This window comes from Chroicocephalus ridibundus, chromosome 5, assembly GCF_963924245.1.
Source record: "Chroicocephalus ridibundus chromosome 5, bChrRid1.1, whole genome shotgun sequence".
Classification (NCBI taxonomy): Eukaryota; Metazoa; Chordata; class Aves; order Charadriiformes; family Laridae; genus Chroicocephalus; species Chroicocephalus ridibundus.
Genome location: NC_086288.1, coordinates 76,980,673 through 77,007,349, shown reverse-complemented (window position 1 = coordinate 77,007,349; position 26,677 = coordinate 76,980,673). Strand labels below are relative to the sequence as shown.

The 26,677-nt window shown below is 39.6% G+C and overlaps 1 protein-coding gene across 2 annotated transcripts; it reads left to right on the top strand.

Moving 5' to 3' along the window:
- The first annotated feature begins 5,607 nt into the window (after positions 1 to 5,607).
- LOC134516531 (coagulation factor XI-like) lies at positions 5,608 to 23,768 on the top strand. Of its 2 annotated transcripts, XM_063336820.1 has the most exons (15): positions 5,631 to 5,976; positions 6,564 to 6,622; positions 8,704 to 8,866; positions 9,519 to 9,625; positions 11,753 to 11,912; positions 12,491 to 12,600; positions 15,617 to 15,776; positions 16,578 to 16,687; positions 16,787 to 16,946; positions 17,073 to 17,188; positions 17,709 to 17,883; positions 19,845 to 20,020; positions 20,325 to 20,420; positions 21,771 to 21,910; positions 23,451 to 23,768. In XM_063336820.1, exons 1-15 carry the CDS (start codon positions 5,885 to 5,887, stop codon positions 23,604 to 23,606), a joined length of 1,980 nt encoding a protein of 659 aa, XP_063192890.1. In that variant the 5' UTR covers positions 5,631 to 5,884; the 3' UTR covers positions 23,607 to 23,768. The 2 variants fall into 2 exon arrangements, 1 of the variants encoding a protein (XP_063192890.1); XR_010071348.1 differs by lacking the exons at positions 19,845 to 20,020; positions 23,451 to 23,768 and having other exon boundaries at positions 5,608 to 5,976; positions 21,771 to 21,906.
- The last annotated feature ends 2,909 nt before the right edge of the window (positions 23,769 to 26,677 follow it).

The following is a 26,677-nucleotide window of genomic DNA, read 5'->3' as shown; positions in this document are numbered from 1 at the left end:
TGGGTGAGAAGCTGGAGTTCAGACCTGACGTGGCTGATACATGGATTGGTCCACCTCTAACGATTAATGTGTTACAGAGCAAGAAAGGAGGTAATTTGCCCTTATGGGTTTTGTCAGCCTTTACATATTGTATTTTCCTTGTGCCCTTTTAACAACACTTAGTGGTTTAATACCTGGGATACCGCTGTGCTTTGTAGAACACCAGAATAGAGAGAATATAATTCCTATGTTTTCCAAGTAAATGAGAGGTTTCCTTGAACCTGACGAATTCTTTATATTCTGATAAACCTAGGTTTTTCCATTTTCTGAGGATCTTATAAAAAGAAAGGGTTTAACTGCCTAGTTTACATAAATGAAATCACAGCCCTTGACAAATCGTTTATTGGAATTGCTACCTTTCTTTTTCCATTAAGAAAACAAAAGTCATGTTACAATGATAATGCGGTTACATTCTTCAGCCTTCATTTTCAAAGACAGGTTTCATTGCTGGATGATAACAAGAATTTAAATTTCCAGGGCTGATTGTAAAAATTGTTTTCTTTCTAATGAGATAACTTTCGAGACAACTTCTTGCGTTAATAAACATAAAACAAATGACACCTGTTTTCCAAAGAGACTCTGAGTTAAGGAATTATTTAATGCTTCTGGGTAATTGGTAACGGGAGCTTTGTGGGTATACAAGATTTGCATCCAGAATACGTTTTCTCAGAACCTTTGGTATGTAGCTCAAACCTGGAGAGGTACCTTGTGTTTTGTTAAACTATATCCTTAAACTGAGGACGTTCGACACAAATGAAAACTAACGTTAATTCCTTTTATTCTGTGGGATCTATTTTGTAGAAACAGTTTTTAAAATTGACCAAGCTATAACAGTTCTCTCCATAAGGAGATAATTTTTGGGACATCTGTCTACAACGGTATTTTTGGTTGTGCTTTGGTTTTCTTCCATGCTCTTCTCATATAATGGCATGTCAAGTAAATTGTAATTTTTTTGCAGTCTCTGATGGGAAGAATAAAAATAATTGAGATAAAACCTGGATAAAACTGTAATGAGGAACTCACTATTAAAAGTGCATGGGCTCAAATGCTGGCACAGGGTTACTGAAGTAGAAAATCCCTATTTATATTAATATGCACATAGTATCTTTGCCAGGATGAGCACTGATGTGTAATCCCGTAGTCTTTGTGTACAGAGTTGTTCTGAAAAAGTGGTGACCTGTCTTCTTTTGTTGTGAAAACTGGTTCTGAAGCAATCTGTGGCTGCTAAGGAAATAAATAGAGGAAATCAGTAGTGAAAGAACAGGAACTTTGTGCCTGCAGGGTAGATATTAGATACGTTGTGTTGAGTGTATGCTTTCACTAAGCTGAGTCATGTGGCATGTAATTCTTGGTTACAGTCAGCAACAACACGTGTTTTTTGTTTGGGTTTTTTTTAATTTCTTTTTTTAACCCTGTAGGACTTAGGAATGCACCGCAGCCTTGCCAGGTTTCCTGATAAAGTAATGGGACAATAAAATATCGTGTAATAAAAACTGCGTGTGCGTAGTAGCTGTTTGTGATCTTTTTCTGATGGCTAGGGATCTGCTGATGCTTAGATCTGAAGGTAGTGGCTGAACTCTAAACCCAAATATTACACCTAGGTAGGGTCACCTCCATGATGCTAATCATGGGGCGGTGCTGGCTCTGTTGGTGGAATACGACTGTTAGGAGTTGACAGCCTTGTATCCTACAAAGAGCCCTTTTGTACGGTGACAGGAAGGGCACAGTGGTCTACTGGGATGCCAGCGAAAGAGTGCGTGAGTGCTTCTGCTTTGTGGTTTATGGCTGTTATGAAGAAAATTGACAGCAAGCCCTCTGTGACCTCTTGGGTAGTGGTTCTTCAAAGCGTCTCCAGAGGCGCTAGAGGTTTCCAGCCACCTTGACACAAAATGCTTTCTGGTCTCTGAAAACCTCATGTTTGGGACACGTGCAGGAGGTGGACTAGTGGTGGCTACCTAGACATCTGCCTGCCTTCCTGGATTTAATCCTCATGCTGCAAAAGACAAACACCCACGTATGGATGTTTGTAGACTCCGGCATACAGGGTCCTGTCATGGACATCTCACTGATACTCCTCTTCCAACAGGGACAAGACTCAAAGAGCCTTTGGAGAATCCCACTCCACCTTCTTTCCTAAAAGCGGTATTGGTGTCACCCCTTGGCAAGCCTCCCAGTATAGTACTACCGCAGTTCATAGTCAGGTCATATTTGGAAGATGATCTTCATAAATTGCATGGATTAAAACCTATAACTCACTTTCTAAAAAAAAAAAAAAAAAAGACATTTGAAAAATCTTCTTTGATTCTTCTGAAAATGGGAGTTCTCTGGTAAATATAACTCCATCTTTTCCTTGACAAATGGACTTTTATGATCCATGCCTGTAGTGTAGCTTGTGGAGATGAAGTGTCCTTTGGAAATGTAAATTATTTTGAGAGAAGAGAGGCAGTCAATTAGCAAAATTGTGTGCCCAAACTTGCAGACCTGGCTACAGGCTAGTACTTCAGGTGCACATATAACTTCCCCAGGAGATACTGTTCGATGATGACCAGGCCCTGTAAATCTTGGCCAATGGCAAAGTCACTGGGACCCTTTAATAGACTGAAATGTTCTGTCTTCTCTAATGTCTACCAAAAAGCAGCATCAGGTGTTTTAGCTGCAAGCAGTAAGGCCTTGGGCAGTTACGTGATTCTCCATTTATAAGAAAAAATAAAATCTATTTAGAAGAAAAAAATCAAAGCAGCCCTCTTATAAAGCAAACCCAGTAGTGATTTGTTGCTTAATATTTGCAAGTGTCTTCTGTTTTTCTCTGTGATCCTGAATTTGGTCTGCATTGATTTCTCACTTGACATCTGATGTGCAGTTGTTTCTGGGCTGTACTTCTAGGAAGACTATTGTTGACATGTAATTGCAGGACATAGAACTACTATATTTTATTTGAAGAAAATATGCAATCCAGCACATTCCAGTAACTGATGAATACATTATTCCAGCCATCCTTTTGCAGCCATGTTGGGTGGAATCAAGTCAAACACAAGATGAGTTTGGCCTAGTGAGAGAGGAGATTCTTCACTCAGATGATGCCATCTGGATTCAAATGAAAAGACTCCTGTTTGTTCTTTGTGACAAGGAAAGATCAAGATTTTAATTTTTAGAAATTTTTTAGCAGTGGTTGGAAGAATTAAAGACAGACAGAGAATAGACTTTGGGTTGGAAGGACCTTTAAAGGCCATGGGACATTTTAAGTAGATCAGGTTGCTCGGAGCCCCATCCAACCTGATCTTGAATGTTTCCAGGGATGGGGCATCTGCCACCTCTCTGAGCAACCTGAGCCACTGTCTCACCACCCTCAGTGTAAAAAATTTCTTCCTTATATCTAGTCTAAATCTCCCCTCTTTTAGTTTCAAGACATTACCCCTTTACCTATCGCAACTGGCCCTGATAAAAAGTTTGCCCCCATCTTTCCTGTAGGCCCCCTTAAAGTACTGGAAGAGTCTCTAAGGTCTCCCCGGAGTATTAGATGGTTTTGGTATTCTACGCGCTTTGAATTTCTAGCTCCTCTCCTAGTATAAATCACGTAATCTCTTTGGATTTCAGTGAAACTGCGTAAACTGATACCAGCTGAGTGTCTCAGCATATTTTATAATTTGTCCTATAATATAATAAACAAGAATTCATTCAGGAGCACGGGGTTCGTAACGCATTCTTTTCTGTGATGTGATTTGAGTGAGGGTGCAGCGGTGTGAACAGGAGCATTTGTCGTGTGAGGAGCAGGCCCACTGGAAGAAAACGCATGTATTTTCCGAAGTGAGTGTGATCATTGTGATTCTCTTTGAATAACATTGCCGCCTTATTTCTCTGCTTCGCCATCAATTCCAACTGGTGCCCGTATAGATGGAGTTAAAATGATGTTTGCTTTTGGAAGGAGTGCGACATATGAATTTGAGAACTGCTGCTTTAAGAAAGTCTTTTTTTCTTTTTCTTTTTCCCCCCACCAGTTTCCTTATGAAACAACCATCACCAAAAGATTCCTTTTCATGAGAAAAATTTCTAAAATAGAGAGAATGGATTATAGAAATGAAATCTTACGGAAGCTTCTGATGAATTGGTATGACTGCATATTCTATGATGAGACACATGATCTTGGTGAAACTTAAGAGGAATCTGCCCCGTTTTTTTGTTTCTTTGAACTTTATATGTTATTTTTCCAGAAGCGTGGGGTTGGGTTTTTGGTTTATTTCATTTTGTTTTTTAATAAGACAGTAAGGAACTGGACTAACACTGCACAATAACTGAGATGGAAAACCTGGATGAGAAAAGTGAAGAAATTAGAAGTCCTTGGAGAGAAATTATAATCCCATTTGTGTCGCCAAGTGACATGCATAGACACAAAGAAGGAAGAATAATTATTTGAATTGGATACCTTGCAGGTTGAGCAACAGAAAAGTGTATGAATTCACCTTGTTTTGTTTATAAGTATTCAGATACATGATAGTTTATGTGATTACTTTCAGGAATGTGAAAATTCTGTAATTCGAAGCACAGGTGATATTTTTCCAGAAGTGTAAAGGATTATTATCGTTTTATAGATGAGAAAAGAGAGACTAAGTGACATACTTGAGGTTACGCTGAAAGGCTTCCGTGGTGGTGGCTGGGGATAGTGTGTTATCCTGTAGCTGTAATCCCATGATACCTCTACACCCCATGGCTGATGGAAAATCTCCTCTTCCGAGCTAAAGGTCAGAGCTGTACGGGCATCTTGGTCTCAAAACACTTCATGTTACAGGAATAATCAATGTGTTTTGCAGTAAAGCCTTTCAGCACTCTCCCTTGTCGCTGTTACACACTCAAAACAGAAAAGAGCACATAAAACCGAAACCTGTTGTACTGAAAACCTCTGAGTCCTCTCCTACAAGTGTGTCAGCACATTGATGCACAGGTGAGGATGAAGACTTTTTTTTTTTTTTGAGACAGTTCCTCCACTGTAAGGAGGATTTGGAGACCTTGGTGACACAGAAGTCACGGAGAAGTCATTTCAGTCATCAGGATGTCCAAAAGGGTCACAGCTGGGTGAAATCTTTTGATCTAGATATTTTTTTAAGTATGACATATGTATCCAACATACTCAATCTGAAAGAAAAGAGGAAAAAGAGAGGGGAGGAAGGAAGAGTTGTCCCTTTGGCAATTTCACTATGAAATGAAACGTCTTATTTATTTCTTTTTTAAGATTTGAAAATTTTTTTTGGCTTGAAGTTTATTTTGTTTTGGTTACGGTAATTGTCGGAATCAAACCAAGTGATTCAGATCAACTGTAAATTAAGGTTGATTTCTTTCTGTTGCATTTACATTTCATCTATCCCCAAACAGGTTTTTTTTATGGGAGGTTTTTATGGGGGAGTGTAGCAATAGGACGAGGGGTAACGGTTTTAAACTGAAAGAGTGGGGATGTAGACTAGCTATAGGGAAGAAATTTTTTTACATTGAGGGTGGTGAGACACTGGCCCAGGTTGCCCGGAGAGGTGGTAGATGCCCCATCCCTGGAAACATTCAAGGCCAGGCTGGACAGGGCACTGAGCAACCTGGTCTGGTTGAAGATGTTCCTGCTCGTGGCCAACCCAACCCATTCTATGATTCTTTCATTTTAAAATGCCATCAAGAGGCAGACGCTCAGCGGGTGTAAACCCCGGACATTGATTTCAATGCGCTGTAGATGATGTATGCTCTGAAAACGTGGCCCAAGGTCAGTTAGAATATTGACAGAAAGAGGACCCATTCAAAGTAAATATTAAAGATAAGCTAGCATCGCAGGCACAGTGATATTTAACACAAACTGTTGACTTTTGGTTTTATGTTTTTTGGTGTTTTTTTCTTTTTTCTTTTTTTTTTTTTTTTTTTAGAGCATAAACCTCATCCATTCATCCAGACCTACTGTACGTTCAGGTATGTAACCATTATTGCAATTGATATTCAGTGAAAGGTTCTCGTAGCAACAAGACAGTATCGATCTATTTATGGATCGTGTTGCGTGGTTAATTTATTCGATTCTTTCAATGCTTAAGTTGTAGCATATAAAAAAAATAAAAATAAATTTTTAAAAATGTACATAACATATACCAGAAGCAAGTGTGAGTGCCAGTCATTTGTTTGCTCCGCTGCTAATAGTGTCCACTTAACTACCAGGAGTCAGGATTAATGACATTTTGATGAATATTGCTCCTAGTCTAAGCAAAAATAAACGTTCCTCTGTAAAACGAAGTATGAATTCTCTAAGTGCTTATAAGCTTTATTGCTCCTTGCAACAATAAGTAAAGGCCAAAATCTTTGTTGCTCTTTCATGTTATTTTATGCATGGCGTAACTGTACATCACAGCTGTAATTTGTAATTCTCTGCGTCATTTTGACTTTATGGTGTAACGGTGCATGTGTAAATCATCCAGCAATATGCCTTGTGGTACTTTATAAAACTAATTATACACCCTTTATTAAACTTATCCTAAAGAATGATTTTTTTTTTTAATGTTTTTTAGGATGATTTGGATGTATTGGACTTTTTATTTCATTTTCTTACTTGCTTCTGTTTACAGTGGTAAGTGAATGTATAATTCCTAAGATAGACACGCAGTAACGGAACTCTTCTAGAAGGGGAGATGATGAGTAACCGCAGTCCGGTCCCAAGAGCTCTGTCTCGATGCTGTGGGTTTTGCTCAGTTAAGTTTGGGTAACTCACAGGGACTCGAAAGACTATTGCAATAAGCCTGAATAACCCCAGAACCAATTGTTTTATTGTAAAGGTGTTTTTTAGAATTCTCTCGATACGCTGGAAAATTAGGAGTCGTGTGTGTTTTCCAGTGTCAATCTGTGTTAATGATTTACTTTGTTCAACTAGTGAAAGTCAAACTACAAAAATTGCATTGCATTTCCCTGAAGTTCCCTGAGCTGATAAATTATAACTAAGGCCTAAGGCAGGTTTATGTTCAGTAATACATTAACTCTTCTCCTGGAGGACAATTAGGTAACTCAGCTTTTTAGCAAAATCTGTTTGATAAATGTAGTGTTATTTAACAAATGTTTTACATGGATTCAAATTTCAGCTACATTAAAATCTCGGAACATTTCTGAGGCTTTGGAAACATATTTTTATTAAATTAAAATATTCAGAACTGACATAGTTTTACATTGTATATAGTTATACAGAATAAATCAATTTTTTTGTGTGTCTTAATTGACGCTAGAAGAAAGTAAATAAGACCAAAAATTTCAGATAGAGCATATCTTTCATTTTGCCTCTAGAATTCACTTAGAATGTTCTAAGTAATGGAAAAGGCTTTTTTGGTAATGACAAAGTTGGGCAAAGGAACTCTACTGAGAATAAGAAATACCGTTTTTTTTAGAGAAAGCTCATGAAAGTATATACGCCAGCATATTCCGTCAGTTTATGAACTACAGATTTTGTATTAACAAGAAATTAACTTCAGATATGAGCATATCTTGCACATGTGTCTAATAGTTCCTAACTTTTTCCTTTTTTGTTGTAAATTATATGTTTTGCCTTTGTGCAGGAGACACAGAATTCCTTAAGTACTTGTAATATTTTAAGACTGTGAAATCCACTATGACAGTTCCATTATGTTTTCATTTTAAATAGTTTTTGACACAGCAGGATAGCTCTCTAGTAACAGATAGGCGGCTGGATAAAATGTTTTCTGTTGGGTTTTACACTGTTCTGCAAAAATACAGTATTTTCTCTTTATCTTTTGTCTAAGAAGAAGCACTTTTGTAGACACAGGAACAAAAATTGGCATATTTGCTGATTTCCTTCCCGTTTGGAGGGTAAAATAGAAGAAGATAGTGGGCTCCTCTGCCAAGCCATCCCTCTTGTGTGTTTTAACATGGAGATCTTCCAAATGCCTTTGCTTTGAAAGATGGGAATGGGTTGCTGCTTGGGTATCTCGATTGCATGGCTCTGCAGGGTGAGCGGGTTTTGTTCCAGAGAGTCTGGTATGGGATTGATGATCAATTCCTGCAGATGCGAGGGCGGTAGTCAAGCTCCTTTTTATTCTGGACGGTTCCTGAGACACGACTCCTGTAACAGTATTTTCTTTGTTGTGAAGCAAGTCAGATGGGGTTCGAGGTGGGTTGTGAGGGACCAGAAGGTTTATAAAATGCTGTGGAACTATGGGCGGTGGCACCACCGGTGAATCTGTCCTCAGAGCATCCCTAAACAAAATAGGACTGTCTTCACATAGAAGTTTCTAACGCTTTTTGGTCTCTGCACTTCTTTTGGTTTTCCTCTGACTGGTGCACCATATTGGTCTGCCTCAGAAGATGCTTCTGCCGCTTCTGAGACGTGCCACGAGTAGGTCCCTTCCCTCTCTGCCCTGCAGATCTGCCTTGGGGCCCATCCTGCTGCTCGGGCTTCTGCCTCCTCTCAAGCTGCCCTTGGGTATGAGGCAGGAAACAGGGAGAGACACCACAGAAAATTTTATTTCTGCTGGAGAGCAAAGATGAGACTCTCAGAGGAACTGGGCTGTTCACCTTCTTCTCCTGCCAAAGGCCTGTCTTAAAAGCAAGGTCAATGCCAAAGAGGAGAGGTGGCTTCACCCTCTCCTGGTGAACCGTGAGCACTCCCATCTCTAATAATTTATGCGTTTTGTTATTCCTTATCAGAATGTGTGACTCAGATCTATGAAAATACGTATTTCCAAGGAGGAGACCTCGCTACGTTTTTTACACCAAGTGCCAATTACTGCCAAGTAGTGTGTACTTACCATCCTACCTGTCTGCTCTTCACCTATTTGCCAGCGGCATGGACTAAAGAACCTGCAAAAAGGTAAAATGTTCATGTTTGGGTGGCTTTTGCTGCTCTCCTGTGATAATTTTAGGAACTCAGTAACATTTTGACAGAAAACAGGCACACAGGGAAGGCTACAGGGCTGATGTGTAAAACAATGTCTTGTATCTTTAAAACTGGTTATCTAAAAAAATACTTGCTTGACTTTGAAAGGTTAAATTTGGCAATGCCCAATCTTTCACACTCATATAACAACCCGTCTAAGGAAACGGAACCAACTGTGCATCCATCCTCTGTACGACGTATTTATCGTTGAGGGACAATGGGAGCAATCTCACATCTCCAACGGTCCCCTCTACTGCCCACCCCCCGACTCCCAGCATGTTTTTCCCCCAATTAAGGACATCAGTAGCATGAGAGGATGAGGCTGTCCTCCCTCTCCATGCCCAGTACGTTTCTGTCCTCCAAACCCTGGGCTGTGCTTCTCGCTTTAATGAGACCTCTTGGAGATCCCACTGTCTATTCTCATCTGCCACCAGACGCACCTCTACCCCATCGTTCTCTGAATTGCACTTCTTGTCTAAATTTTAACATTGAGGGATATTGGACAGCCTGCATTTCACCTGAGAAACAGTTCGGAAGGACTGTGCTGTACTGCAAAAGCCGTGAACTGCTGCTTTTTGAAACACAGGTTTTCCTGCTACTTAAAAGACAGCGATACAGAAATGCTGCCGAAAGTGGATATGGAAGGAGCCATCTCTGGACATTCCTTAAAACAATGCAACATCCAAATTAGTGGTAAGATAAGGTTATTGACATGTATGAATGTTAGGCTCCATGTCATGATGCAGATGTTAGAAAATTGGCATTTTGAAAACAGGAATAGAGATAGGGAAGCAGCTGAGCAGTGACTTGTATGATCTTTGCCACATCTCTTTCAATCACAGCTGACAAAATCTTCCACTTCAGCCCCAACTACTGACTGCCAAGGCTCCTTGGATGAGGTAACATGGAAATTATGCTCCTCCACTCCTTCATTTGCCAGAGGCAGATGGGAACACGTGTTTTAACTGATAGCTCCCGTTCCAAAGATTAATTTACTACTACAGTTCCCCTCCAGCAAGCTGCTCGTAAGGCGTGTGTGACCCCGCTTTATAACTGTGTAGAGCAGATGCCCAGCAAAGCAGAAGTTCATAGTCACGGTGATGTTGTTCCCTTCATGATTCTCTTTAATAATTTATTAGCAGCTTCTTGTGTGTGCACGTGATGCACAGAGGCTTAGTGTCAGCGTGCCATACCTGGGAGTTATCAGCCGGCATGTCTAAAGGCTACTAAATATGTTGTTTTAAATATGTTTTAAACTTGCGCCATCATAATGATTTTATTAAGAGGAGAACACCTTTAAGCATAGCATGGTACTGCGGAAAAACAGAATAAGGAGGAATATATTTATTCAGTCCCTGACTTTGTGGCCAAATAGTGTCTTATGGATGTCAGGCTAATTCTTTAGTTTTATTGGTATAACACTTCCGTATGCCAGGGCTAAATGGATCTAATTTATGCGAGTTCTTCGTTGCAGCTATTGACAAAAAAGTTGTGCTTGCTTTTGGTTGCCACTTGCCTTTCAGAGCAGTCAGGACTTTTAAAAGCCCTTTCCTGCCAACATCCTGTCACAGTTATATTGGAGTAGCTTTGGCCCAGCAAAATAGATTTCAGTGGGATGTTATTCTTTATGCTATATAGACTAATTGATATCACTGGAGTTACTCTAGGATCAGACAAATGTCACTAAAATGAAAGTCTACCCATAGATGTTTAAAAAACCCACCAACGGTTGGCTGACTTGTGTTCTGTGAAGAAACTCCATGGGGGAAACTGCATGGGGGAAAGCTGTTCCCACCCCACGGTCCCCATTCTCCCTCTGTGGAGCATGGATCCAATCTTCTGACTCAAATGGGAGATGACTGTGTCCAGTACTGTGTCCAGTTCTGGGCTCCCCAGTTCAAGAAAGATGAGGAAGTGCAAGAGAGAGTCCAGTGGAGGGCTATGAAGATGATCAAGGGACTGGAGCACCTCTCTGATGAGGAAAGGCTGAGAGACCTGGGGCTGTTTAGCCTGGAGAAGAGAAGATTGAGAGGGGATCTCATCAACGATTATCAATATCTAAAGGGCAGGTGTCAAGAGGATGGGGTCAGGCTCTTTTCAGTGGTGCCCAGTGACAGGACAAGGGGCAACAGGCACAAACTGGAACATGGGAAATTCCATCTGAACATGGGGAAAAACTTCTTTCCTTTGAGGGTGGCAGAGCACTGGAAGAGGCTGCCCAGAGAGGTGGTGGAGTCTCCTTCTCTGGAGAGATTAGAAACCCACCTGGATGCGTTCCTGTCCAGCCTGCTCTGGGTGACCCTGCTCTAGCAGGGGGTTGGACTAGATGATCTCCAGAGGTCCCTTCCAGCTCCTGCCATTCTGTAATTCTGTGATTGATGGTTGGACTCGATGATCCCAAGGGTCTTTTCCGACCTAAATGATTCTATGATTCTGTGTTGCTTATGAAGACAGAATTTGCCTTTTAAAACTGCTCTATGAATTTGGAAATGGGAAAGTATGTTTTAGCATTAATCCTGAGTTCTTGCTTTGATTAATGTCATCAGGGGCTCAGCCATGGTGGTTAGATCTCCTCTCTCGTGTAGGCACTGTCAAAGTCTGCCAGTTTTTTCCTCCACAGCACTCTACTACACCTACACTTCTGACCTTCTTCCTAGAAGTACATGTGAAGGATGATGTAACTCAAGTGAGTGTGGGATGTGGAATCTGGATTGTGAGGGCTGTGTTATACGAACCGCTGTCTTTTGGGCAGTTTGGGGTGCAGGGTGGAGAAAAGAGAGGCAGCGTGTTTTCAAAACCTGACGACTCTGTTTTTCACAGCTTGCAGCCCAGATGTCCACATAGGACTGGATATGGAAGGGAAAATTTATGATGTTGCTGTGGCTGACAGCTATCAACAGTGTCAAAAAAGATGTACCAATGACAACCATTGTCATTTTTTCACGTATGCCTCAGAAACGTTTCACAATGCAAGCTTTCGGTAAATACAGGTTTGATCTCTCTCCTTGGGCAGCGCTGTGCTTTAGTAGAGTAAATCGCAGAGCAATCTCAGGTGGGAGAATTTGTTCAAGGAAATATTTTTTCCTTGATTTGTCATCCTTGCAATGTTTATTCGAACTTACAGATGGGAAAAGGTCTGTAGTAGATTAGCTTTCATTTGACCATCCGTCAGAAAGACAAACTTGATTATCACAGCACTGAAAAAAAGATCATTAAAAAACTTGTGGAGATATTGAAATGCAAATTATTTTGGCAGGTGTGCAGCATATTGCTCTGTTAAATCTTACTCTGCTTATTGCTCTGAAATTAATGTCATCAGAGCGGCTGGAGAAATTCTTTCATTTGTAATAGCACTATTTTTGAGCTGTTAATCTACTCAGTTTTACAAGTTAAACATTGTTCAGCTAGCCCTGTTCCTCATTTGAAGATTGTTCTGGAAATTGGAGGTTGCTCTGGCCAGAACACACACCACGGTGGGATTTATGGGGCCAGGAGGATGACGTAGACCAAGGAAGAGGGCCTGTTGTCTTACCGCTTTCTTTATTCTTCGTCACTCAGTAAAAAATGCTTCTTGAAACATACCAGTGTAGGAACTCCAACCAGCATAAAGGTGCTTGATGAGGTTGTGTCTGGATTCTCTTTAAAGCCGTGCCAGCTTTCCGAAAAAGGTAATTATTTAAAATCTCTGTTGATTCTGTTTAGATTTAAGGGTTATGGATGATGAGGCGCATCTCTTACATGTTTAAATGTTTCATTATGTAAAAGAATTCTAGTATAAGCTTATTCTTGCAAATATGGTTAGTACTCTCAGGCACAAAGGAGGTTCAGATCTTTTTCATTTTCCATTTTATTATTTGTCTTACAAAAACAGTTGCCGACTTTGAAGATCTAAAGAATTCTTTTGTAAGATTAGCTTGACGAAATTGCATACAAAGAGTACTGTGGATACAAAAAATGAAAGATAAAATCCCATCAAAGTCAAAGATCAGGAGGAATATAAAGCTTTCGCGTTCTGTTTGGGTATTATGTGTGCACTTTGAAATTTTTAATGAAGGTCTGCATCTTTCTAATACAACTGGCTAATATGAAGGGAGGTATTCTGTGTTTTGTGGGTGATTTGTAATGTGCTTGTTCCTGCAATCATTACTCAGGCAAAACTCTCAAGAGTGCAAGATCAATCAGCGTGTATCATACCTTCTTAGTCTCAATTTGACCATCTTTCATTGTTTTTGTTTTTTCTTTTCTTTATTTTAAAAAAAAATACCTACCTCCACCTTGTCTTACTGACTGTTATTCTCCCTTCTCAATGGTAATGATGTTCTTCTGCTTCCATATAACCTTATTTTAAGATAATTTAGTTTTCCCATATAAATTACATTTTGTAGAGACTCTGCATCTTTTTTTTCTATATCAGTACTTTCTCTTCAGATTCTGCTAGTCCTAATGCAGGAATAATCTTTGGAAACTATTGAAAATGTAGTTTTGTTCAGCTCTTAACAACAAAGATACTTAAAGAAAAATGAAGTCTGAAGAATAAAAAAAAGGAAGAAAAAGTTTTGTAAAGAGAAGAAATCAATTTATCTCTTCCTCATTGTGTGTATGAGAGAGAACGGAGGCAAGAATATTTTTTTTTTCAAAATTGTTGCATTAAGATATACTAGAAAGACACATATTCACGACTACAAGAAAAATCACGGTACTCAGGAGGTTTCTGCTCGTGGATTTTGAGAAGAATCCGTGGACTGCAGCATATGCACAAACAATATGATTTCAGGTTAAAAAAAAAAAAAATCAAAAGCCATTTGAGACTTTATCAAATGCATTTATGGTTTATGACAATGATGACATGGTTGTAATGTTCCATCACAAATTAAATCAGGATTTCTGAAAGCTTGTGAAGGTCAATCTTATTCCTACCCGTCTTTCCTTGCTTTCTGTGTCTGGTGAGAAAGGCAAGAGGGGAGAGAGAAGGAATAAATCATGGTATCATAGAAGCCTAGACAGTGCTATTGCATCAAGAGCTCATCTAAGGAGGTCGTCTGTCCTAATCCAAGAAAGATTAGCTGTGCCTGTCCAGACAGAGATTTGTCAAATGTAGTCATAAAATCTCAGTACTGCCTTCTGCACTGTTGTGTTGTAAATATCCGAAATGGGTTTATTTGAATATTTTTTCTAGTTTTTTCTGGCTGTATTTAGGCTAATGCTAATGTTGACCATTTAACTGCAGTTGGTTTTCATGAAGAGAGGCATTAAAAAAAGTAGCCCTTTAGCCTTTCTTGTGTCCTTTACCATTAGTTTTCCTTCTTCCCTGAGCAGAGCCTGATCTCCTTTCTTAATGCTGATTGAGTGGCACTGCGTATTTTTCTTTCAAGAGTTTGTTCCTTCCTGTTTGGCCTTTCATTTTGTGCCTCTGCCTTTCTGACCTTGTCCTTATGCACACGTGCTATTACACATCCACAGCAAGCTGTCTGCCTTTCCGCCCTTTTGCAAAGTCATTGAATATTGAACAAACGATCGCTGAACAAGATCATTGAGATCATGGGTTATCTTCCCGAAACTTCTAGATCCACAAATTGTGCTTTAAATTAGAAACTATCCATTCTCCTGAACTCTCTTTCCCCTTAACATGAGATCTTACCTACTAATTGTCAGAGTTAATTGACCCTTACTTTCTAGTCTCCTGATTACTTTTTTTTCTGGTGTTGTTATCGTCTAATTGCTGTCCAGTATTGTTGTCCTTTCATGCTTATGTTTTTTGAAAACCTCACGAAATTATTAGGAGTCATATTAAGCTCTGCCTCTCCCTTTTACTGTTTTTCCCTTTCTGTAGTAAGGTGTTCCCAATGCGTTTCTTTAAGTCATTGGGCCGTATCTACTCGGGTGCTGTGCTTTCTCAACAGCTGAAGTTCTCTGCTGCCACCAAGTCCTGTGTTTTTGGATCATTTCACCATTTTTACTGTCTTCACAGATCGATAGTTTCAAGGAACATCCTCCATGCTGGCGCTTCCTTTTTTTCCTCTTTTCATTGTTGCACTGGGATTTTAGCTTGGACTTCAAGTATATCTTTGGCGAAGGCAACTCATTCTTCTCTTTCTAAACATGCTGGTGCTTCCTGTAGCTTCTCTATCCATGGTCTGGTGGTGTGAATTATCCTGCCAAGCCTCTGTTACGTTATTTTGGTCATGTCAGAGGACGGACATTACCCTGGCTTATTCTGCCTGCTTTTCAAATAGCATTTAATAAAGTGTTAAGAGGATCATCCCATTATTTTTCTTCCAGTCTTCCCGTGAGCCTCTTAGATATACCCATTACCGTAATTATTTTAGTCTTTGCCTAGGTTACCATGATTTATTCCTGACTGTGGATTTGTACACTGTGATCTCCACTGTTCCTAATTTAAAGCCTTCCCTATTAGATTAGCAAATCTGTATTCTAACATGTAATTTCTCTTCTTCTCTATACCAACCTTATCCTTCCTCAGCAGTCCTCTCCATGAGTTTACACACTCAAAAATGTTCTTGAGAAATAGTTTTTGGTTCCAATGTGCTGTTATCTTCCCAGTTTATCAGTCACAAAGGAAGGAAAATATGAATAAGGATAGAAACGAATAATCTGTAAACCTTAATGTTCTGATGACATAATAAAATCTCTGGAATTTTGATATTTTGTTCTTGTTTTCTACAGATTGCCAAATGGATATTTTTGAAGACCAAGAATTTTCAGGAATGAATATTACAAGTTTTTTCACTCCCGATATTTCTGTCTGCCAAACTATTTGTACATATTTTCCGAAGTGCTTGTTCTTTACATTCTTTACCAGGGAATGGCAAATAGAATCCCAAAGGTGAATATGGCAACTAGCTTTAATTCTCTAAGTAGATTTTTTTTTTTAAAAAAAAGCACACGGTCTTTTTGTAACCACTATTTTCTTATAATTCTGAATTTTTTTGTTAAAACCTTATTTTCAGTAAAGCACAGCTTTATATGTTTTGTATCCATAAATTTATAATTTCCTATGGCCACTTCATCTGTTCTCCAGTGTGATCAAGGGTTTAGTATTGCAGCTGCCTGTCTGGTGTTAATCTGAAGAGAGTTATAAGCATCGAAGACACGGTGAGCCTCCAGATTGCTTAAATTACTTAAAGCTGAATTTTATGAAATTATCAAAAGAGGCGTCTGGTTTCCTGGCAGTATTGAGTTATTTTCTTGAAAAGATTTTCGATAAAGTTAAGAGCTTTAAAAATGTTTCTATTGAGCTTCTTTCTTTCGTACTTAGTAGTGAGAATAATTAAAAATCTACATTCCATGCAAATCAGAAGAATAAAGTTTCAAAGGAATTTTGGAGAGAAGCAAAACTGAAATGGCATACATCATCTAAAGTCACCTCCTCTACAAATGTATAAGTACTGTACAATCTCTAGTAGTACAGTTGTATGTTATTTCATAAAATTACTAAAGCCCTCTCTATAAATTTGGTGTGAAATAATGAATCTTGCGAATGCATTTTCATATGAAACACTTTTCCAGATAGAGACTTGGGAGAGACATTTAAGGAAGAATGTTCCCTTACCAGTACCAAAAAAAAAAAAATCAGCTCTAGGATGTGAGAACAGATTGAGTTATTGTAAAAAAAATTTCATTTTAGAAATCTTTGCCTTCTGAAGACATCGACAAGCGGGATACCAGAGGCACTTGTAGCACGAGAAAATGCTGTATCAGGCTTTAGTCTCCTAAATTGCAGAAGATCCTTTCCTGGTAAAAACCAAATTCCAATAAAAATACTAATTTTGAATGAATCGAATGAATAGACTAATTAATTAACTTCTGGTGCTTGGAATGCACTCATTCTCACAGCCTGCAATTCTCGCACTTACACGCATATGAATTTTTTGGGAGAGGAACTCAATGTCACTTATACTAGAGGACACCGAGCCTGTCAGCAGGTTTGCACTGACGTGATCCGCTGCCAATTTTTTACCTACTTTCCCCTCCAAGAGTCATGCAATGAGGAAAGGTGAGATATATTTTTTACACTGTTTAAAGATTGCTGAAATAATCATCCTGCGGACTTGGGGAGGGGATAATGGATGCGTTCTGCATAAAAAGTACAAACTGAATCTTTGCATTAATTCATTGGCAGAAAGTGTGAGTGTCACCTAAGAATGTCCTCAAATGGATCTCCAGTGGAAATAGTGCATGGGCCAGGAAGGATCTCGGGATACTCACTAAGATTATGCAAAAAAAGAGCCAGTACTGGTAAGTAAAACTTTCGTGTAAAAGAGGCAGCGCTTGGCTGATTTCAGTACAGGAAGCCAAAACCTCATTCATTTATTTTTGTTTTAAATAAAAAATAAAATTGTTTGCATTGAATTGGTTGCATTGTCCAAATGGAACACCTTGTGGAGTTAAAGAGTGCTCCGAAAAAGTGAAGTCGGCCAGGTCCGCACACTGAAAACACCACCAGTAACATTGTGAACTTGGTTGTAAAAGAGTTCATGATCATAAATCTTAAAGGGATGAGAATGTGTCACGTGTCCCCTTCTTCGCAATAGATTGGTTCCTATTCAGGGGTCCGCAGTTGTCTCATCTTCATTCAGTGAAGGCTGCCCAGGGAGCTTGTGGAGTCTCCTTCTCCAGGCAAACCTGCTTTGGCAGGGGGGTTGGACTAGATGATCTCCAAAAGTCCCTTCCAGCCCCGACCACTCTCTGATTCTGTGTGATTTTTCATCGGTGGGTGCAAATTATCTTTAAGCACGGTTTTCAATTATTTCTGTAGTGTGTATGCAGCATTCTGCAAGAACGATTAGGATCGTGGGAGGGACAGACTCTTCCCCTGGTGAGTGGCCGTGGCAAGTCAGCTTGCACGTGAGGTTGTCTCGTCAGAGACACCTCTGCGGAGGCTCCATCATCAGCAACCGGTGGATTCTTACAGCTGCTCACTGCGTCATGAGGTGAGGCCGAAATGTCAATGTACAAATGAAAGCAAAAATTTCCTCCAGCCTGTGAGAGAAGTTGCGATCTACCTTTCAGAAAAATGAAGATGAGGGCTAGAATAAAATAAACTGGTTTAATGTAACCAAAAGGTGAGCTTTTAAGGTAGACAGTTCATATTCTTAACGTAGCTGGAACTCCATACTTTGTCTCTTTGTAACATAGTATTGTAATACTGATGCTAAATTATTTTAATGCATCTAGAAGATAAAATACTAAAGCTGACACCAGATACCTACAGAAACTTAGACATTCTCATGCGATATAAGCTTTTTCTAACTGTAATACCATAACCTCTATCAAGGAAAATCTGTTGCTAGGTCATTCTATTTCATAAACTTGCAATGACTTATCTCAGAGATTGCCTCCATGGCACTTAAGAAATGGTACTAATCTGATAGCTTCAGCAGCAGGGTGCTCAGCAAGTTGTTTGCTGATTTATTTGTGATTTATTTGACCAGAAGAGAAAGTAAACCTCTGTGAGGGTCCCCTTAGGCTGCTTCTGCTACCTGAGATCCAGATCCCAGTTGTCCTGGTTTTCCTTTGATAGTTTTGGGGTGTTTTTTTTTTTACAAATTTTATCAATCAGTCAATTAATACCCTATTTTTAATGCAGATTTCAGCTGTAAGAACAAAATTTAGAGCAACCAATACCCAAGGCATTTCTCATTTGCAGCGACACATATGGTCCATAGTGTTAATGGCCCTTAAAATATCATCAGATTTGGGTCCTGAAAACGCCTGTGTTGTGAAGAGCTGATTTAATTGTCATGCAGGTGATTAATTTCCCATGTGAGATTGTCACCACCCATAAAGCAGTTTATCCTGTCATTTACAGAGTGAAAATTGTCAGGCTGTTATTCAGCCTGATGAGAGAGAAGGGACAGGTAACAAATAAAATGCTTCAAAGAGGGCGTTGACCCAGTAACGTGGTCTGAAATCAGGCACTTTTACTCAAGCAGTGTACTACGTTACCCATTATTATTTTAGCGTTGCCAAATATTGGCAATATTTGGCTCCAGTGACAAGCCTTATAAAGGTTGTTAAACCCTCTAAAAACCATATATAAAGCATATCCTTCTCTACCTGCTATGAAATGTAAAAAGTTACCAGTATTATAAAATGCAAAGGGAAAATGCATGAAAAATAAGTAAATAAAAAAAGGCTACATTCACTGAAAATTATTAAGCCTAACTGATATTTATGAAATCATATATAAAATACTCAAAATTCTCAGAAATTTTTTTTTTTAGGTCAAGTTTTGTATCTCCTTCATTGCATGCACTACAATTTTTAGGTTGCCTTGATGGTACAATAACGCAATGAAATATCCCTTAAACTTACTTGAAGCAAGTTGAAATCATAAAGATTAACTAGAACTTTTCATATAGGTCTGTGATATTACACTTTCGAATCTCTATTTACATTTATTTTGGCGAGTAGTTTCATTTTGATAAGTGTCTTTATAGAGAGGTCTTGAATTTATATTTCCAACCCTATTTTTGTTACTAGAAACATTGTTGTGTTGGAATGAGTGGAAAGAACCTCATGTATTTCTTCAGGGCTTATGTCCGGTGCTTGAAGATTTAAAAAAAAAAAAAATAGGGGACTAGAAAATGAGAAAATAAAGGCAACAGAAGGGGAAGGAGGATGAAGGATCAGGACAAAAGGAGAGAGAAAAGTGAGGTGGGGATGAAAATATGTATAGGAAGAAGAACAGAAGGAAGGAGAATGGAGGGAATGGATGAAACAAACCTCTTTTTCGTTTTAAGTGTGGAAATAAAAAAAAAAAATTGAAAGAATGACCTCAGTGCTGTTCACTGTACACTCAGGAGTAAGAGAAGATGTTGCCATCTGCACACAAGCTCTAAATCAGTGCAAATCTTTTGCCACAGACTGACTGTTTGTCTTTTTCCCTCAGTCTTGAGAATCCCAACATTTGGCGTGTTTATGCCGGTATTTTAAAACAATCAGAAATAAATGAGGATACGCCCTTCTTCAAAGTGGAAGAGATTATTGTTCACCCTCAGTATAAATACGCACAGACTGGATATGACATTGCTTTAATGAAACTTGATAAGCCTATGAATTTTACTGGTATGTAGTGTATCGCAGAGGAATTCTGAAATGTGCAGGATGACTTAGGGCTGGCGTTGGTATGGCAGTGCATGACAGCGGGGCTGGCTTCCGTTAACATGCGGTTACTGGGGTTTGAGGAGAATCGCATTCCGTTGGCTCCGACAAGAAAATGGGTGGCTTTTGTTTACGTGACTGGAGCAATATATAGCATAAGGGACAATGCATAACATGGAGGCTGTCATCAGGGGTTGTGTAGGTGCCCACAAAACCCTTAACGTTGAAGTTATCTCTGGTCATACTAATATTTTTCATCATATTTTAGATCTTCAACTACCTATTTGCCTGCCGTCAAAAGAAGATGCTAACGTACTTTATACCGACTGTTGGGTAGTTGGATGGGGCTACAGAAAAGAAAAAGGTACAGATAAATATTTAAACAGCAAGTTCTCGTATTTGCAAAATTCACGTGGTTAAAAAAACTCAGCACCCCCCTTGGGGAAAAAAAAAAAAAAAGAAACCCCTCTTCTTTTTAAAAAGAAAATTCCACTATGATCTTGGCTACCATTATTGCTATTTGGCCAGCACTGTAATATAGTGAATATAGAATCTACTTCTATTAAGACATCGTAAAACATATATGAAAGATGTACGAAATTATCATTAAATAACTCCATGCTCTGACACAGAATTTAGATTCAGTAATTTCAAATACATAAGAATGAAAGCCTAAATACATCCTGTACAGCTCTCAAATATGTTTCCTTAGATTCTAACTTGTTCTACCGGCAAAACCCAGGATATATCTGGAACGCACACTCCCTTTCATGCTCCCAGCCGAAAAAAACCACCAGACTTATCACTGAACTGTGAGATTCTGAATGACAGTTGGCACAAAATCCATGCTTTTTTTTTCTTTTTTTTACGCGATTGTATTCATGACTTTAGAAGTTGAAGATTGAAGTATGTTGCTTTTATGATTCTGAAGGCTGATTATAAACAATGCCAATGACCTTTGTGTTTTGATAGTAGGTGGGATTTGAACTCCTCCGATTTTATACGGAGGTAGGCCAAATAGCTGTTAATTATCAAAGTCTGGTTTTATATTTATTTATTTATATTTTTGTGTGTGTGATATTTCTCTGTGTGTGTATATATATGTATACACACATCTATTTAAATAGTGTCCTTTCCTTTATACACCTTCCTATTTGAAGGTTAGAGTTCAATGTGAGATCTAACAGATCTAGACAGATATTGTATAGGCTGATTTCTTCTGTTAATTTCTAAGAAAAGGCTGCTCTCAAATACTCTTATTTACTCTATGTGCAAATTTCTCCATCCCGTAAACGGCTAGGGCATGGCACAGCATAGATGTGGCAGCTGGGATGTTCCAAACATGTCGTAATACACGACTAAGAAATAGTTGTTAATAACACAAAGCGATGCTCTCAATGGGAGGACAGGTTCCAAGGGCTAATGTCCTGAAAGCCGTACGTAGACGAAGATTTATTGCAAATCACAAGGGAGTTTTGAAGCTTCCTTGCCCAGTCATGAGACACAAAATGGCATTACGAAAAACATTCAAATTAGCAGTCAATTCACATTGTTTACTAGCATAAAAAGAGGAAAATCAATGCCATAAACATCTAACAACACTCTAAGAGCAGCGGCCTCCAACTTTGCAGTATCGCTGGATAGGGATTTCCAGTTTTTAACTTTTATTTTGCCGGAAGTAAATGTTTCTCTGTTGATACCGCCTATTACATAGGTCGTGTAGAAGATATCCTTCAGAAGGCTACTGTTCCCCTGATGTCAAAAGAGGAATGCCAGGCAAGGTACCGGAAGCGCAGAATAGGTGACAAAGTGATCTGCGCTGGCTATGATGAAGGTGGAAGGGATGCTTGTAAGGTAATGAATAGTAGTAATATACAGTTATATATGGTCCAACCATCTTGTTCCAATATATAATTGAATACTGTAATTAGTTTTTAATTGTCAGTAGAAAAAACGTGGTTTTTAATAGAGCTGATGATTAATGTGTCACTTCTGCATGTCAAAATCAAGGTATATGCAAAAGGTTTCTTAGGTGACATTGGAATCAGTAGGGATAGATTCCATGGATAAGAAACTCTTGAGTGTGTGTGTGTGTATATATATATATATCTGTATTATATATATATCTGATCTAGTCAAAGACGTCCTTGCTCACTGCAGGAGGGTTGGACTAGATGACCTTTAGAGGTCCCTTCCAACCCAACACATTCTGTGATTCTATGATCTCATCCATTTAGGGAATAAAACAGTATTCCTTCAAAGTATCAGGTATCCAAAGGGAGAAAATATAGTATCTCAAAGCATTCCTCCAATAAAAGCAGGTTTCCTATGCGATGTGTTTATTTCTTGACATGAAATACAGTATGCGAAAGCTTATTTCGAAGCACCCACTGTGTACAAACCAGAAGGGCGGGTGCAAGCAACGCTATTCGAATGCACGGGGGATGGAGGGCTAAAGGCAACTTGAGCAGACCGCTCGGCTCTTCCTTAGAATTGAAAATGTCACAGCAGCGCGACTTCAGCGCCAAATTCTCTGCTCGAGTGTAAACTCATGCACTTCCATGAATTTAAATATTATGAGGTAATTTATGCAAGAAGAAAATAGTCTGATTAGTAAGATTAAATTATCTACCAAATACAGTATTTTCACTTTAAGCATTTAACAGTTAACATTTTTATATTAATATGTTACTGTTACCATGAATAGCAGTAGTATTGAGTACTTAGGGCTAAAAACACTTGGAGCTGGGAAGTAATTTTTCCTCTATGCCAATTAAGCTTCATCTGATACGTTGTACCAGAACATGGAGATGCTGTTTTATGAAAATAACACACTTGCTATTGTCTCAACAACTCATAACAGCTATGCTAATGAACCTTATGTTCAGAAAGATCAATTAGGAACAGGAAAAGGAGAGAGAGATGTGTTTTATCCAGGGGAGGACACTGTCACTCAAACACGATAAGCCACGAAGAGAACTGTGGTTTGCGTACTAAAACCACCAAGGTCATAAGAGAAAACATTGGCAAATTTACTATTTTGTCTCACTTGCACATGTAGTATTCATTAGGTTTTAAATGATGCCAATGTAGATAAATTTAAAAAAAAAAAAACAAACAAAAAAACCCAAAAACCCAAAAAGACCAATACCCAAAACAATGCGAAACATAGTCGTTTTGAACCTTAGCAGGAAGTGGAAATTATTTGCAATGACTGGGAAGTATTTAGAAGTCAATTTGCTACAAAACCACAAAAAACCTGCTGCAGTACTGAAGCGAAAGTAATTGAAATCTTGGCACTTCTGCTGGTGGTAAGGCTGCATGGCACGCTGCTTTTAATCAAGGCTGACCCCGGCTGTTCTGTTGCCTGCTCTGTCTTTCTCCTGTGGCACAGGGAGACTCGGGAGGGCCACTGTCCTGCAGGCACGAGGAGGTCTGGTATCTGGTGGGCATCACCAGCTGGGGCGAGGGCTGCGCTCGCCCCCGGCAGCCGGGGGTCTACACAAACGTTGCTGAGTATTCAGACTGGATTCTAGAAAAAACGACGTGACGTAGCGTTGAGCGTTGCCTGCCTGGCTCAAAGGGACGTCGTGGAATCATAACCCTGGGAGCGATGGGATGAAGTGTGTGAAGGTTTGTTTACACGGTATTTCTCGTTAGCCTGGAACGTCAAAGGCTTGATTGAAAAAAGTAGAAAAGCAGGAAGGAATGAACTTTGCCATTAATAAATAAAAAAAATGGTAATAAAAATAAACTCTGTGGCCACTGATTTGACAGGAAAAAAAAAAAGAGTATGTCTGAGCCATTGATTTCTTCTGTCCTTTCTAGAATAAAATGGGAATGGATGAGGTTGCAGCGTGTGCATGGAGCTGGGAACTGCTCCTGAGTTCTGAGATGGGGACACAGCAATGGAGATTTTCTCCCCTCTCCGAATTTGGTTGAAATGGGCCAACCAGTTACAAACATACTAAGGGGCTTGGGGAAGGGAAGCTGAGGCAGGGAGAAGCCTATACGGTTGTGTAAACCTTGTTTCCTCACAGTATTAGTCAAAAAAGTGGCAATACTAACCGAGAAAACAAACCCAGGGACTCGGCAAGCTTTTCAGTAAAAATTTTGCAAGTGTGTTAACAGCGCTGTCTTTCCCTTACGTTATTCTAATTTCTGTAGACAGTTTTGTGATAAGAATGATCATGTGGGTCGACTTCCCTTGAAGCAGAACATCCAGAAAGTCGATTAAAGAATCACCCCCTTTAGAGGCATCATATGTCATTGGTCCATAGCACAATATATTTTTATTTCCCAGATCCCTAGCTCCTGGGATTAAAGAAACAGCTTTCTCTTCCTTTTTCTCCTTGTTTCCTTTTATCTTTTCTCCTTATTTTGTGTCTGGTAGCAAATATGCTTTGTGGCCAAAATTGACACTAGTGTGAGAAACAGCAGTCAGAAATGTATTATTTTCCCCTTCTAAGAGGCAGCATTTCACACTGAATCAGAAAGGAAGGCACAGGACTTAGCCTTTGTCTTTGCGGAACCACATGAGCTTGTTTCCTAATCATCGAGACATTACTTTAATTGCTGAAAGCGTGTTCTAGAGTGCTACTCATAATTGCTAGACACACACAGTGGGGATGTTGTGGAGGTAAACAGCAGGAGCGGCTTTACAAGTAAATGAGGTCGCGGAGATTAGAAATTAAACGTGTCAAATTTATGGAGGAAAACAATCAAGCTGCTGAAAATGACTTCTGCGTTTAATTTTTTGAGGCTTTATTTGCAGCTAACGCTGAGGGAAAATGCAATTCCACAACTACGAGGTCGCGAAGAGTTGTATTATCTGCGGCTGAGCGTGCAAGGAGCCCCGGGGGTGGGAGTGCTTCCCGGGGAGCGCAGTGCTAAGCTGACCGCAGTCAACGCACCCCGAATTCCAAAGCTGTATTCAAAGGCTGAGGGGGCTTGGTTGGTTGGTTGGTTGGTTGGTTTTGTAAAGAATCAAAATTCAAAGCAGGGGCTTGCAGCGCCGGTGGTGCGCGGTGCTGGAGGTCTCTTGCTTGGGGAATCCCTGTGGTGGCTGTGGATGGTCGGAGAGCCGACATGCAGAAGTAGAATGGGAGATAAAGGTGGGGGCTGATGGCCTTTTCATGCTCTGTTTAATCCACAACTGCTGTAAAATATCAGCAAACCTCAGACATGCTGTCAAAAACCTAGAGACTTAAACAAGGGACTGAGAAAGAGTAGGAAAAAATAGAAAACACGGCAAAAAAAAAAAAAAAAAAAAGGAAATGTTCCTAGCATTCAAATGTGGTTCTGTCCTCCTGGGGAAAGAATGAAAACAGCTGGAAAAGAGCTGCTGAAGAAACAAAGGAATTGCTTCAGTACGAAAACAGAGACTGAAACTCTCTAAAGAAGAATCATCAGGAGACCGTCCGAAATACCCGTCTGCCAATACTCAGGCTGTGTGTGTGCTGAAGAGCAGGTGCAACATCAAACTGATAACCTTTAGTGCTTTCTCATAGTAATGCTATCATCAGCTGCTTTTTCAAATGCATACAAAATGCATGTGCTTTTCTTTTTTCTTTTTTCTTTTTCTTTTTTTTTTTTGGTGTGCGTTTCGTTTTGTTGTCTGCTGTGAGACTTTCGGGTTTGTGGCTGCTGGAGTAACGAAGAGGAACGGCAGCTCAGCAGGGCTCTGGAGACCCCCGGAGCACCGTGTGTTATTCCTCAGGGGCATACCCGGTGACAGCAACACGTCAAAGGTAACTTAGCTCTTCCTGTGGAAAGGATAAGGGATCTCAGTGGCCGCGTACATCCTTCATGAGCAGCTGTTGACCAGATAAAATATCTTATTCCAGTATGTTTTCACCTAGAGCAGATACTCTTCAGTGAAGTTTTGCATTAGCTGTCTGTTCATCCATCACAAGTTCCTGATAGCTAGAAGTGAGCAACAGGAATAGATATTATGTGGAGAATGCAGGAGTTCCTGGAAACTTTATGAAGTCCTTATGACTTCATTTAAGAAGAACTACATGAGGGAACCTCTGACCTTTCTGTGGATTTATACACTGGCATAATATGAAATTCACTGAGACCTTTAGACTCATAGATAGAAACACATTGGTGTTATTGTTATATTGCTTAAGCTCTCTGGTACCAATAGCAGCTTGCACTAAATGAGAGGCAGTTTATGACTGTTATTTATTCTCCCTTCTCCTCTACCTCCCCGGGGAAAAATAATTTTAAAAAGCCAACAGCCACAAAACCTATCTCAATCTCATTAAAGAAAAGCCTGGCCTTATGCTTTAAATCTGCCTCTGTTTATGTTGGTACAGGACATAAACACCAGTGCTTTAGTTGCTATTTTGATTAATGGCAAGTGTCTCCGGCGGTGTCTTATGTTCAGCTCTTTTAGTTACACTGAAAATCAGTAAAGCCCATAATCTCACTTACGCTAGGTGGGCAGAAATCCTGCAAGGGGCATTCACCCCTGTTGATGTGTTGAATGGCAGCATTAGTCTGTCCGGAGTTTTTGCACAAATAAGGTTCCTCATCCCAGAAATTTACAGTCTCGTTCAGGCACAGACAAAACGCTTTCTATGTGTCGTGATCGTCTGGAGAGCAATTAGTTGG

Excerpts from the sequence above, each read along its gene's own strand:
- LOC134516531 (XM_063336820.1), top strand. The coding sequence starts at position 5,885 with ATGTTTTTTGGTGTTTTTTTCTTTTTTCTTTTTTTTTTTTTTTTTTTA. Across the intron at positions 8,867-9,518 it reads ACTAAAGAACCTGCAAAAAG|GTTTTCCTGCTACTTAAAAG; the intron begins GTAAAATGTTCA and ends TTTGAAACACAG. Across the intron at positions 20,021-20,324 it reads TAAGCCTATGAATTTTACTG|ATCTTCAACTACCTATTTGC; the intron begins GTATGTAGTGTA and ends ATCATATTTTAG.